The 13,389-nt window shown below is 42.9% G+C and overlaps 1 protein-coding gene across 2 annotated transcripts; it reads right to left on the reverse strand.

The window, feature by feature from the left end:
- Positions 1 to 641: 641 nt before the first annotated feature.
- mfsd8 (major facilitator superfamily domain containing 8) lies at positions 642 to 9,212 on the reverse strand. 2 transcript variants are annotated; one of them, XM_082526463.1, is made up of 12 exons: positions 8,581 to 9,212; positions 8,082 to 8,164; positions 7,842 to 7,885; positions 6,684 to 6,924; positions 6,462 to 6,575; positions 6,229 to 6,373; positions 2,925 to 2,983; positions 2,565 to 2,673; positions 1,998 to 2,132; positions 1,815 to 1,918; positions 1,445 to 1,671; positions 642 to 1,372 (listed from the first exon to the last, which is right to left on the reverse strand). In XM_082526463.1, the coding sequence occupies exons 1-12, from the start codon at positions 8,634 to 8,636 to the stop codon at positions 1,166 to 1,168; spliced, it is 1,524 nt and encodes a 507-aa protein (XP_082382589.1). In that variant the 5' UTR covers positions 8,637 to 9,212; the 3' UTR covers positions 642 to 1,165. The 2 variants fall into 2 exon arrangements, with proteins under 2 accessions (XP_082382589.1, XP_082382588.1); XM_082526462.1 differs by having other exon boundaries at positions 8,082 to 8,167.
- Positions 9,213 to 13,389: the final 4,177 nt, after the last annotated feature.

Genomic DNA, 13,389 nt, shown 5'->3' on the forward strand with positions numbered 1-13,389 from the left:
CTCCAAGGTTCAGGAGTGTGTTTAGGATTTTTTTTTTTTTAAACCATTCTTCCAAAAGTGCAAAGTAGGGTTTACATGAGAAGGTCTCCTGTTTTTTCATGCTAACAGTGTTCTCTGGTTGAGGTCAAGACTTTGTGCAGGCCAGTCAAGTTTTTCCACACCAAACTCACTCACTGTCTTTATGGACCTTACTTTGTCCACTGGTGTTCAGTCATGCTAGAACAGAAGGGTCCATCCTCAAACTGTTTCCACAAAGTTGGGGACGTCCAAGATGTCAGTATGCTGAAGCTTTAAGAGTTCCTTTCACTTTGAATGAAAAACAAACTCACGCCATAATCCCCCCACCACAAAACTTTATTAGTCAGAAAGTATCGTTCTCCTGGCAACCAAATGCAGAGTCATCCATCCGATTGCCCGAAGAGGTCTGCAGTGTTATTTTTTCTTTAAAGAGAGGGAACACTTCCTGCCTCTTCTCATGTTTTTTTTTGTTATGTTTTTTCTTTAACAATTTAAAGTGCACAGCTGCTTAAGCCTTCTCTGAGGAGCAACAATGTTAGGCTACACATAATACATTGTCTGATATAAAGAAGCCCACCTCATCATAAGATATACACATTAAATACTGCCAGCACAGGGTTAGATAAAATCTTAAACAGTTTATTTATTAATCAGTTTATTGTTACCATACACACCCGCACCCACCCAGACATTTCTGAATATTTTCCAATAGACAAAAACCCGCAGTTTTAAACAACTACAGGTTAAGCCATTAACAGAAGGAAAAATAATATCAGTATTTTTTTCCATTAAGAAAAAGAGTTTAGCAGGAAATGTTAAAATTGTCAAATGTAATGTTCTATGATGTAATGCATGTGTAATTATGTTCATCACTCAAAGACACACTTCTGTCATGTTTTCTTTCCCAACAAGTGAGCGGCGCGTTCACTGCAGTTTTAGCTCCTTTATAAATCATGAAGCAGCGGTCTTCGATCATGTTATGAAAAAAACTGTCTTTGCAAGAGTTAAAAAGTCAAAACCCTGAGTTACAAACTTTTAAAAGTTTATCCGTCCCCACTTTTCAAAGTGGCAGCGACAGAATGTCATGATGGCCAGGACTTATGTGCTGAAAGCAAGTATAACAAACGGCGATCGGTTTCCATCAATGCTACTCTACAATCCTTCCATGGCGAACAGAAAAGGCAATGAGTCTGCGGTAGGCCGAGATGAGGAGGATGATGGCTCCTGCCACCATGCCGCAGATGAGGCTGAAGGTCCAGCGAGGTCCCAGGTGGGTGTAGACATGGGAGACGAAGACCGGGCCCAGTGTCCGTGCCCCGCTGCCCGACGCCGTCAGCCAGCCCATGTACACACCCTGGTGAAACATTTGAGAAGTATATGGGCGCGTTCAAAATTATTTTAAAGCATCACACATGTTAGTATTTACCTGAGGTTTGGGTCCAAGGATTTTGGAATACAGTGTGTAGGACATCACATTGCAGGCTGGGTATCCCACTCCAATGAGGAAGTCCGCTGAGAAGAACTGAGCTATGTGTATAGCAGGAGTATACTGGCACCAGGTTTGTTCGATGGGACACCCCGTTGGCTCCACAGTACTGTTCGGGGCTGGCACGAGGTCAGGCATCTGAGTCACAAAGGAGTTGTTTTTTATGTCTGTTTGTGAAAGAGGAGGGTAGAAATTAGTTTAAATCTAAACAGATGCTTGGAAAGATGTAACAACTACACACTGAGCTGTCAAGAGTCAAAATGGCAACAACTGGAAACTAATCTGACTACTTAATTCAACCGATCAATACCTGCCCACTGGATTTTAGGATAATGGTTTCCCCATGGAAGAAGAATAAAGAAGCCACAGAAAATAATGACCAAGCCGATTAACAACACAGGCCGATCTCCAAATCTGGAAGGAAATTAACGAAATTCAGGAAAGGCGATTCTTTATTTGATGTAATTTATATGTGCAGTGAGAGGGGTGATACCTAAGAGCAGCCACTTTTACAGCCAGAAACACCAAGATTGATACAAATCCGATGCAGCAGAGAATGATCCCGTTGTACAGCACAGCTTCTTCCCTTGTCCAGGCAAACATGTCCATAGATAGGGGCGTGGTAATTCTGAAGAAAAACACAGAATCACAACAGAGTACAAAAGAGGTTTTAAAGAGAGAGAAAGACTGCCTAGACTGGATATAAAAGACAGGCATAGCTCTGGCTGAGAACTGTCACCATGCTTGCGTTTTGAAACCAGGAAGCTTGTCAATCGCAGAGATAATGTATAAAATGATCTCCTTTATATTTTTCTGTTTTATCCTCAGTTACTTTGACACAAAGTTATCTGCTGTGATGCTTACACCTCTGATGAAGTCTCACATGTACTTGTAAATGATCATTATCACAATATTTCTGACTGAGTCAAAATGAAATCAAACCGGGACCTCATCAATCAAAATTGAATAACTAATAGAAATCAGTGGCGATACCCAGCCCTACTTGGAACCAGCTTTTATGTACCATCTGTGAGTCTGACGTCTTTGAAGAAATACATACGTCTCAAAGATGGCAAAGATGAACATGATGATGAAGAACAGGATGTTGGATGTCATGACAGCCACCTGATCGATGCTTTCAACAGTTTCTTCTGAAATATCAACTCTCTCTAGAAAACAAATGTATCTTCCATCAGAAACTGTAAAACATGACTCATTTTTTTCCATATTCAAAATGTATGATTCCTTTAACATTAGCCATTCAGACTCGGTGCAGTACTGCTTTATGTCACTCTGTATCTTAAATGACTTAAAAATAAATAAATGTTTTAGTCCAAATAGTTTTCATTTTTTCTGTAAATTGACTTCAGCAAGTGTCTTTCCTTGGCATACAGTAAATGCTAAAGAAAAATAGATACACCTTCTGATGTGTAGTTGATAGATTGAATGTGCCTTCCATCTTCATCAACGTGATGCTCTCTGATGGAAAGAATCAAACATTTTAGTTAAAGGGTATATCCACAGTATTTTTTAGTCCATGTAAAATAACGAAATAAACAGTCAAATACTGAAATTTTCCAGAACTATCCTACTGAAGACCGATCCTTTTTTTTTTTCCTTCAAAAAAAAAAAAAAAAATGGTTAAGGAAAAACAACTTCACACGTTAAAGACAAGTCAAAAATATTTCAGGATGCAGGAGTATCATTGTCAAGGTCTACAATCACCTTCATGAATGTAAATATGGAGGATTTAAAAGGTGCAAGCAACCACTTGAAGGCCAGACTAGACTTTACCAGCAAACATCTAAAAGAGCACAGCTCTGTAAAAAAAAAAATGTTTGTTCAGATAAACCCAAGTTTAACTTTTATTAACTTGTATCAAAATGATGGGAAGAGAAAGGTATGGAGCAGGAGAGAAACAGCTCATGATCTGAAGCATACCACATCATCTGTCTAACATGGAGGGGCTAATATTATGGCATAGACACGTATGACTGTCAGTGGTGTTTTGTGACTGCTGATGGAAGCAACAGGGCTGCACTCTCTGCTCGGATTCAACCAAACGCTCCTGATCAGACTGTGTAAACAGATAATGACCCAAAGCAAACTGCAAAAGCAATATGAGTTTCTCAAATCAGCAAAATCAGATGTTCTTCAAATTCAAGTCACCTGATCTCAACTTATGTTTTTTAGGTTATGAAGAGAAACTTGGATCATTTTTTCAGTATGTTCAATAAAAACCAAAAGCACAAATAGTGCTTTAAGACAGAATTCGAAAGAATTGTGAACCTTCACATTTATACGGCAAAGGAAGTCAAAGCTGTCCTCAACATGAAGAAGAAGGCTTTCAGGAGCAAAGTGAAGGAGGAGATGAAGGCAGCACAGCGGGAGGTGAAACGCTGCCTGAGGGAAGCAAAGGACACCTACAGGAGGAAGGTGGAGCAGAAGTTGGAGAGGAACAATATGAGGGAGGTCTGGAATGGTGTGAAAACCATCACAGGCCATAACACCAAGAAAAGCACAGTGGGGGGGACTGTGGAGAAGGCAAACGAACTCAACAACTTCTTCAACAGGTTTGACCAGCCCACAACCCCCCCCACCCTCACCTTCACTACAGAGTCCAATCCCCACTCTCCTACCTCCCTCGCTTCCCCCCCTTCCTGACACCATGACACCCCCCTCCTCCAATCCCTCTCTCAGCAGCAAGACATCTCCCCCCCTCCCCTCTTCCCAAACATCTCCCAGTGTCACAGTGGATCAGGTCAGGAGACAACTGAGGAAGCTTCGCCCCAGAAAGGCAGCAGGCCCAGACAAGGTGTGTCCTAGGATGCTAAAGGCGTGTGCTGCTGAACTTGGGGAGCCGCTACAACGAGTCTTCAACCTCAGTCTGCGACTGGGGAGAGTGCCCGCCCTATGGAAGACATCCTGCATCGTCCCGGTCCCCAAAAAGAACCAGCCCAATGAGCTGAATGACTTCCGACCGGTGGCACTGACGTCACATCTTATGAAGACTCTAGAGCGGCTCTTCCTCAACCTCCTCCGACCACAGGTACAACATGCCCAGGACCCACTACAGTTTGCATACAAGGCGGGTGTCGGAGTGGAGGATGCCATCCTGTACCTCCTACACAGAGCCCACTCACACCTGGATGGGGGAAAAGGCACGGTCAGGATCCTGTTTCTTGACTTTTCCAGTGCCTTTAATACCATCCGGCCCTGTATGCTTCAAGAAAAACTGAACAGGATGGAGGTGGACCCCTGCCTGGTGGCTTGGATCTCCGACTACCTCACCGACAGACCACAGTACGTCAGGCTGAAGGACATCACGTCTGACACAGTGGTCAGCAGCACAGGAGCACCACAGGGAACTGTGCTGTCCCCTCTTCTCTTCACCCTGTACACCTCTGACTTCTGCTACAACTCTGAATTATGCCACATTCAGAAGTTTGCAGACGACACAGCCATCATGGGGTGTATCTGGGATGATCAGGAAGAGGAGTACAGAAGTCTGGTGAGGAACTTTGTCGCATGGAGTCACACAAACCACCTGCAACTCAACACCTCAAAGACTAAGGAACTGGTTGTGGACTTCGGGAGGTCTAGAGCAGGTCCACTGCCGGTTCAGATAGAGGGGGAGGAGGTGGAGGTGGTCAACAAGTACAAGTACCTCGGGCTGTGGGTGGACAATAAACTGGACTGGTCATGCAACACAGAGCACCTGTATAAAAAAGCCCAAAGCCGACTGTACTTCCTCAGGAGGCTGAGGTCTTTTAACATCTGCAGGAAGCTCCTGAGGATGTTTTACCAGTCGGTGGTTGCTGGAGTACTTTTCTATGCTGTGGTGTGCTGGGGGAGCAGCACAGCAAAGAAGGACTCATCCAGGCTGGAGAAACTGATCAGGAGGGCTAGCTCTGTGGTCGGCATGAAGCTGGACACTCTGGTGACAGTGGCAGAGAAAAGGACATTAAAGAAACTGATGGACATTATGGACAATGCCAGGCATCCTCTGCACACGGCCATTAACAACCAGAAGAGTCTGTTCAGTGACAGGTTGCTTCTCCCAAAGACAAGAACTAACAGACTTAAAAACTCCTTTGTCCCACACGCCATCAGACTGTTTAACTCCTCTCTGGAGGGGAGAGGGAGGGGAAACAGGAGGACAAAGGAGGGAACAACTAAGCTGTAGTGCCTCTTCACCTCACTGTACAATACCTTTTGTGCAATACTTTTGTAAATAGTCAACAGTGCAATAGACTCAATACTTGAAATGTGCAATTCACTTGTATTTTTATTTTTATTCCTATTTATTCTATTTATCCCCTTCGTATATTTTATTTATATTTGTCTCTGTATTTATATATATATGTGTGTGTGTATAACTCTGTAACTTCTGTCGGTGCTGTGCTTTTTTGGAAATCGAATTTCCCAGAGGAACCCACCCGAGGGATTAATAAAGTTCTATCTTATCTCTTATCTTTAAAAACATTAATTATACATAAACTGACAGATCAATAATACTAAACTCTCAAACAGTCCTGATTTAAATCTTTGACCCTGCTGACCGCTAAAGTTCATTTAGGTAGTGCCTCAAAAAACAAAGAAAGAAAAAAGAAAAAAAAAAGGCCCAGTTGAGGGATGAAGACAGATTTACTACAGTACAGAGATCAAGTTTATGGCAAAACTATAAACAAACAAGAAGTCACATCAAGAATTTGTTCAGTCACCTCAGCAGAATAACGACGAGCAGGATGTTGATGAGGCCGAACACTGCAGCCAGTAACGCTGGGGTGGTGTACATGTTGAGCTTCAGCGCTATGAAGTCCAGTGTGACACCTTCCTCTCCAATGAAGGACAGACATGCCTGCAGGGCTGACATATACACAGAAAAATAAACAAACATTAAAACTGATTTTTTCTTCAGCAAACTCGCAGCTTTGCACCCTGTTGTCAAACTTACCTGGCCCGAGGATGAAACCAAGGGCCTGGCAGGCACTCATGTTAGCCATGGCACCAGTCCTCTCGTTCAGTGATGTAGCTCCAGCAACATAGGACCTCACCACAGCTACGTTACCTGACATGGAAAGACTGAAACGTGTCATGGATCATCATAAAGGAAACAGATCCATTTGCTTACTAAGGAAATTATATCAAACTTTTAGGTCTATATTTAAATGATCACCTGCTCCAAAGCCCACAAAGACTCTGGACATGAGGATGTGATACTTGTTATAGGTCTTCGGCAGGTACGCGTAGGCATAGTAGATGTTGGCTGCCAAGTTAATGGAGATGGAACACACCAGTGGTTCCCTGCGTGGCCGATGATTGGACCACCAGCCAAAAATGGGTGAGGCCACCATCTGTCCGATGCTGTATGCTGCAACCACCCATCCCAGGAAGCTGGCATCAGTGCTGTCATCAGTCTGTAAGAAATGAATGCTCCACATTAGACCTCATAGGAAACCTAGTACAACATCAAACCCCACTGTTGATCAAAGCCACCACATATTAAACTGAATACATGTTTAGGCAATAATTCCACCGGCTTCCAAGCTGCATGAAGTGGGAGGAAAGTTCACTGGTAGATCACCGTGTTCTGGCTAAAATGTCTCAGTGTAACAGTAAAATCAGAACATGCAGGGTCCTACACATTGTCTAACCATAAGGGGGGCTTATACACATTATTTCACCTCTTCATTGCATACAAGTGTATGTAGAAAGGTAACAGCATTTCAGGTTTTCAAATATACTTGGAATCCAGTTTTAGGACACTGAAGTGACATACATGAACATATACTGCTGAAGCGTAGCTTCAAAAGCACAACGTGGTGCAACTGAAGTATACTGCAACTTAAGCAAGACAGAAGTTGAATTAAACACAATGGAACAAGCAAAAAAAAAAAAAAAAAAAAACAGCAGAAGTTCAAGGAGATAAATGAACTCAGCGGCAGGCATGACAGGCTAACAGAAAACAGTGGATCATCCTATTAAAACACATCATGGGTCATGTAACTGCAGTCTGTTCATTATATACTTGAACAGACTGCAGTTACATTCAAAGCAGTTTAAAGCACTCAATTAAAAATCCAAGCACCTTTGTAAACCTTGAAAACACTACATAAATTCAAGTATTCTCCAGCACCCGTATAGGAACCCTGCTTACAAGTGCTTAATCTTTCAGTCATTTGACCAGGGCAAAGAGCAGGGCACTATATCCTAAATTAAATCCCCAACAATCCTCTTTGCAAAAACAAACCACGGAGCTTAGTTTGTATTATTGACATCAGTTGAATCAGGCAACAATCTTCAGCCCAAAAGACACCGTGTCATACTTACTTACCTTTTGCAAATATGGCCAAAGTGATGTGATGACAATAGTGAAACCTGAGAGAGAGCACAGATCACATTAATGACACACAAGCTGTTGAAGATGCTCAACATGTTTTTAGGCTAGAAGTGACTGAAGTTATTTCATGTCTCTTCAAATGGCATCACAGGTCAGAAACCACAGTTTTTCCTGTAACAGTGCTGAGATCATTACTTTGAACGTGATAAAAGTGTTATATTCCCGTGTCCTCACCTACACTACTGAGGAACATAGTGAAGTACATGACTCTGATGGACCTCCACCGACTTCTGTAGTCATCATCCTGCGAGTCATCGCTGCTGACATGGAGTACAGATTATCCATAAAGGATGACATACCAGCAAGACAATGTAACCTATACGAGTAATGTACGAGCCAGCAAGATATATGGCCAAGTGACAGGTCAGCGTCTCCTTTTTATAGGAGCGAGAACACAGTATGATAAAGAAAAACTGGGTTAAAGAATAAAGGTGAATAAAGCTGCTGCACCCACCATCTCTGACTGCAGTTGCGTGTTTTATTTAGCGACTGTAAATAAAGTCTACCTATGTTAAGTTGCTTTGTAGCTTAGCTCTGTTGCTTACATACGGCAAAACAGACACAACACAAGGCCAGTAAATCCAGTGCTTCTACAACCTGTTGGGTAACAGTGTATTCATACTCAAGCTTCCTCTCGTTGTTTTTATTTAGGGAGGCGGCTATCTGGACTTACCTGCTCCTCTCATCCCTGAGCAGCGGGGTGGTGCTGTCGGGTTCAGGTTGAGACATCTTTTAACAAAACACTAACTCTGCGATATTATGACTCCACCCGTGGACTTTGAAAAAGCAAAACAGTACTTTTAGGTCGCCATGTAGTCGAGGGTCAGTGAACGACACTTGCTAACTTTCACCTCTCCCATAAAGCTCCGGGTAGCTAGCTAGCTAACGTTAGGGAGAAACATTTGGCCCCTTAAGTCATATGCACGAGTCTAACTGATACCGCAAACCATGATAAACGGTCGTTTTACCAAGAACAAAGCACAGTACGCCACATAAAAACACGCAAAGCTGGACTATGATATCAGTGACAGCTCTAACACGCAAGGCACCCATTATTTAAGCATCGGCTTCCGGTAAATTCTTTCAAAATAAGGCAAATTGAGTCCCAAATAAACTGTGTTCTGCCGAGTTTTTTCTTCAGTACGCTTATCATATCTTATCAAAAACTTAACATGAAATTATTTATATAAACATTAAACACTCTGAGGTGTCTTTCCTTTGTTGTTGCACAGGCTGCGCAGTGTTTTAGACGCTAATTTCGAATAACATCCGTGTTTACTCGACTGTTAGCGCGCACCTTGACGAACCGCGCTCACGTGAAAACTAGCAAACCACCCAAACAGCAGAGTGAAGCTGACCCCCCACCCAATTGAAACGTAAAGGCGGAGCGGTTAGTGCTACGTTTGTGCTGATTTGTGCAGGTAAAATTAGCGTTTGTGCTGCTACGGTTTCCGAGATATTAAACTTTATTTTATAGGTCATTCAAAGGTCACCATCCCCCCAGACTGCTCCAAAACGGGCCAAAATGGTCTACTTTTTTAGTGCTACGTTTGTGCTGGTTTGTGCAGGTAAAATTAGCGTTTGTGCTGCTACAGTATCTGAGATATTAAAAGTTATATTTTTTGCTGATGACATCACCATCCCCCCAGACTGCTCCAAAACAAACCAAAATGGTCTACTTTTTTAGTGCTACGTTTGTGCAGATTTGTGCAGGTAAAATTAGCGTTTGTGCTGCTACGGTTTCCGAGATATTAAACTTTATTTTATAGGTCATTCAAAGGTCACCATCCCCCCAGACTGCTCCAAAACGGGCCAAAATGGTCTACTTTTTTAGTGCTACGTTTGTGCAGATTTGTGCAGGTAAAATTAGCGTTTGTGCTGCTTCTGTTTTAAAGATATTAATGAAAATGTAAAGGTCAACCAGCCCCCCCACATTACCCAAATCCAACAAAAGTGGTATCAAACGTTTGTGCTACGTTTGTGCTGGTTTGTGCTGCAAAGATTTTCGTTTGTGCTGCTATCATTTTAAAGATATTAATAACAATTTCTAGAGGTCATCAGAGGTCAACCAGCCCCCCCACATTAATTAAATCAAACAAAATGGGTGTCAATCAACTGTGCTACGTTTGTGCTGGTTTGTGCTGCTAAAATTTTCGTTTGTGCTGCTTCTGTTTTAAAGATATTAATGAAAATGTAAAGGTCAAAAGGTCAACCAGCCCCCCCACATTACCCAAATCCAACAAAAGTGGTATCAAACGTTTGTGCTACGTTTGTGCTGGTTTGTGCTGCAGAAATTTTTGTTTGTGCCGTTATTATTTTAAAGATATTAACAAAAATTTCTAGAGGTCAACCAGCCCCCCCATATTAATGGAATCAAACAAAATGGATGTCAAACGTTTGTGCTGGTTTGTGCTGCAAAAATGTTTGTTTGTGCTGCTAACATTTTAAAATGTTTAATAAAATAACGTCTTGATGCGTGCTTAATCATCCAGGTAAGTAAATCCCAAAAGGTTGATTCTGTTCATCTGGACATATTCAGTTGGAGAAACGTTTCGTCACTCATCCAAGTGACTTCTTCAGTCTCAGCTGACTGCAGGTTTCCCCAACCTTATAAACACCCGTGAGTGAAGTTACCCCCCCTACCTTCTTCAAATCGAACAAAATTGATGTCAAACATTTGTCCTGCAAATTATTTTGTTTGTGCAGGTTATGTTTCCCTAATTTTATAAACAGTACATGTACAGTGAGAGAGAGATGTTACATCTGTCTTCACTTGCATCCCAGTCATAGAAGCGTTGGAGGTCGTTCATAAGAGATTACAGGATCATCCCAACCTCAGCAACAGGACCACTCTCAGCACTGATCAGTTGTGTTTGCTTTTGGAACTGTCTTAATTCCACCTATTTTGCATAAGGGTCAGTACAGGCAGAAATCTAGGTGTGCCATGGGTTCCCACAGGCCCCTGGTCAAAGTCACCAAACCAGTTCGTAAGCAGGTACAGGTGTGGCCAGAAGGGTCCTCAGAGGCACTGCTTTTCCACCACAGGCCGCCACACACGACAACACCACAGACTTTCAGGAATATACAGAAACTGTCACTGCCTACATCCCAAAATGCATCGATGATGTCACAGAGACCAGGACTATCACTGTCTGGGCCAATCAGAAACCATGGCTCACAGGTCAGGTTTAAATGCTCCTAAAGTTGAAAAATGCAAGCCTTCAGAGCCGGGAATTAGGTGAGTCTAAGAACAGCAAGGGCAAACCTGTCACGTGGCATCAGCTACAGCAAAGCTTCAGCGACAGCAGAGATACTTGGAGGCAGTGGCAAGGAATACAAACCATCACAGACTATAAGCCCACTCTACAGACCGTGGTGACACAATCCCCAGACAGTGTGTGGAGATCCCTCCACCATCATTACTGAACCCAAGAAGTCATCTATCTCCTGCTTTAAGGACTACCGTCCTGTCAAACTCACCTCCATCATTATTAAGTTAAGTGCTTTGAACGGTTAGTCATGCATCAAATCAAATTATTGCTTTCCCCCAACCTGGATCCATTTCAGTTCGCATACCGGTCAAAACGCTCAACCGATGATGGAATTTCAACTGCCCCTCACTCAGCCCTCACACATCTGAACACTAGAGACTCATATGTCAGAGTGCTGTTCATAGACTTCAGTTCAGCATTCAACACCATCATTCCCCAGCAACTCATTCACAAACTGGATCTGCTGGGGATCAGCACCTTGCTGTATAACGGGCTGCTAGATTTCTTGACAGGAAGACAGCAGACAGTACGGGTCAACAGCAACACCTCCAGCCCAAGAACACGGAATACGGGGGCTACCCAAGGATGTGTGTTGAGCTCCCTTCTCTTCACTCTGCTGACCCACGACGAGATCTACTACAGGGGTGAAGTTAACCATCTGCCAGAGTGGTACAGCAACAACAACCTGTCCCTGAATGTGGAGAAGACCAACAGTGACTCTACTTCCTCTGCAAACTGAGAAGCACAAGAGATTCAACCCCCATTATGAGCACCTTTTACAGAGGCACAGTTGAGAGTATCCTCACCAGCTGCATCACTGTGTGGTATGACTCCTGCATTGGGTTCTGCAGGAAAAAATGACAACGGGTAGTGAGAGCAGCCGAGAGCATTGTGGGGACTTCTCTTGCCTCCCTCCCCAGGAGATCTACTGCACCTGCCTCATCTGGAAGGTCGTCTCCATTACAGGTGACTCCACTCATCCCTTCAACAGCGTCTTCAGTTTGCTGCCATCAGGAAGGATACTGAAGAGCCTCCGGGGCAGAACCAGCAGACTGAGAGACAGCTTCGTCCATCGGGCTGTCAGGATGCTGACCATCTCTGGATCGAGAAGGGGGGCCCAAGGGTACATCTTTCGCCATCCTACAATGCTGTGATTGTAGCCATTCCCCACTTTCTGTGAATGGTACTCATGGCCATTGATCAATAGGCTTTGATTAGTTGTCATTGATCAATGGTCATAAGAATTTGCATACTAACAATCATGGAATTAACCCCCCGGCACATTGTTCATTCAGTGGCGCTAGTTTCCTTCACTATGCAAATGTGTACTGTTTATAAGGTTGGAGAAACCTGCAGTCAGCTGAGACTGAAGAAGTCACTTGGATGAGTGACGAAACGTTTCTCCAACTGAATATGTCCAGATGAACAGAATCAACCTTTTGGGATTTACTTACCTGGATGATTAAGCACGCATCAAGACGTTATTTTATTAAACATTTTAAAATGTTAGCAGCACAAACAAACATTTTTGCAGCACAAACCAGCACAAACGTTTGACATCCATTTTGTTTGATTCCATTAATATGGGGGGGCTGGTTGACCTCTAGAAATTTTTGTTAATATCTTTAAAATAATAACGGCACAAACAAAAATTTCTGCAGCACAAACCAGCACAAACGTAGCACAAACGTTTGATACCACTTTTGTTGGATTTGGGTAATGTGGGGGGGCTGGTTGACCTTTTGACCTTTACATTTTCATTAATATCTTTAAAACAGAAGCAGCACAAACGAAAATTTTAGCAGCACAAACCAGCACAAACGTAGCACAGTTGATTGACACCCATTTTGTTTGATTTAATTAATGTGGGGGGGCTGGTTGACCTCTGATGACCTCTAGAAATTGTTATTAATATCTTTAAAATGATAGCAGCACAAACGAAAATCTTTGCAGCACAAACCAGCACAAACGTAGCACAAACGTTTGATACCACTTTTGTTGGATTTGGGTAATGTGGGGGGGCTGGTTGACCTTTACATTTTCATTAATATCTTTAAAACAGAAGCAGCACAAACGCTAATTTTACCTGCACAAATCTGCACAAACGTAGCACTAAAAAAGTAGACCATTTTGGTTTGTTTTGGAGCAGTCTGGGGGGATGGTGATGTCATCAGCAAAAAATATAACTTTTAATATCTCAGATACTGTAG

This window comes from Aulonocara stuartgranti (assembly GCF_965226115.1).
Source record: "Aulonocara stuartgranti genome assembly, chromosome: 3".
Classification (NCBI taxonomy): Eukaryota; Metazoa; Chordata; class Actinopteri; order Cichliformes; family Cichlidae; genus Aulonocara; species Aulonocara stuartgranti.

Excerpts from the sequence above, each read along its gene's own strand:
- mfsd8 (XM_082526462.1), bottom strand. The coding sequence starts at position 8,636 with ATGTCTCAACCTGAACCCGACAGCACCACCCCGCTGCTCAGGGATGAG. Across the intron at positions 6,374-6,461 it reads TGGTTTCATCCTCGGGCCAG|CCCTGCAGGCATGTCTGTCC; the intron begins GTAAGTTTGACA and ends TGTATATGTCAG. Across the intron at positions 2,984-6,228 it reads CTCGTCGTTATTCTGCTGAG|AGAGCATCACGTTGATGAAG; the intron begins GTGACTGAACAA and ends TCTTTCCATCAG.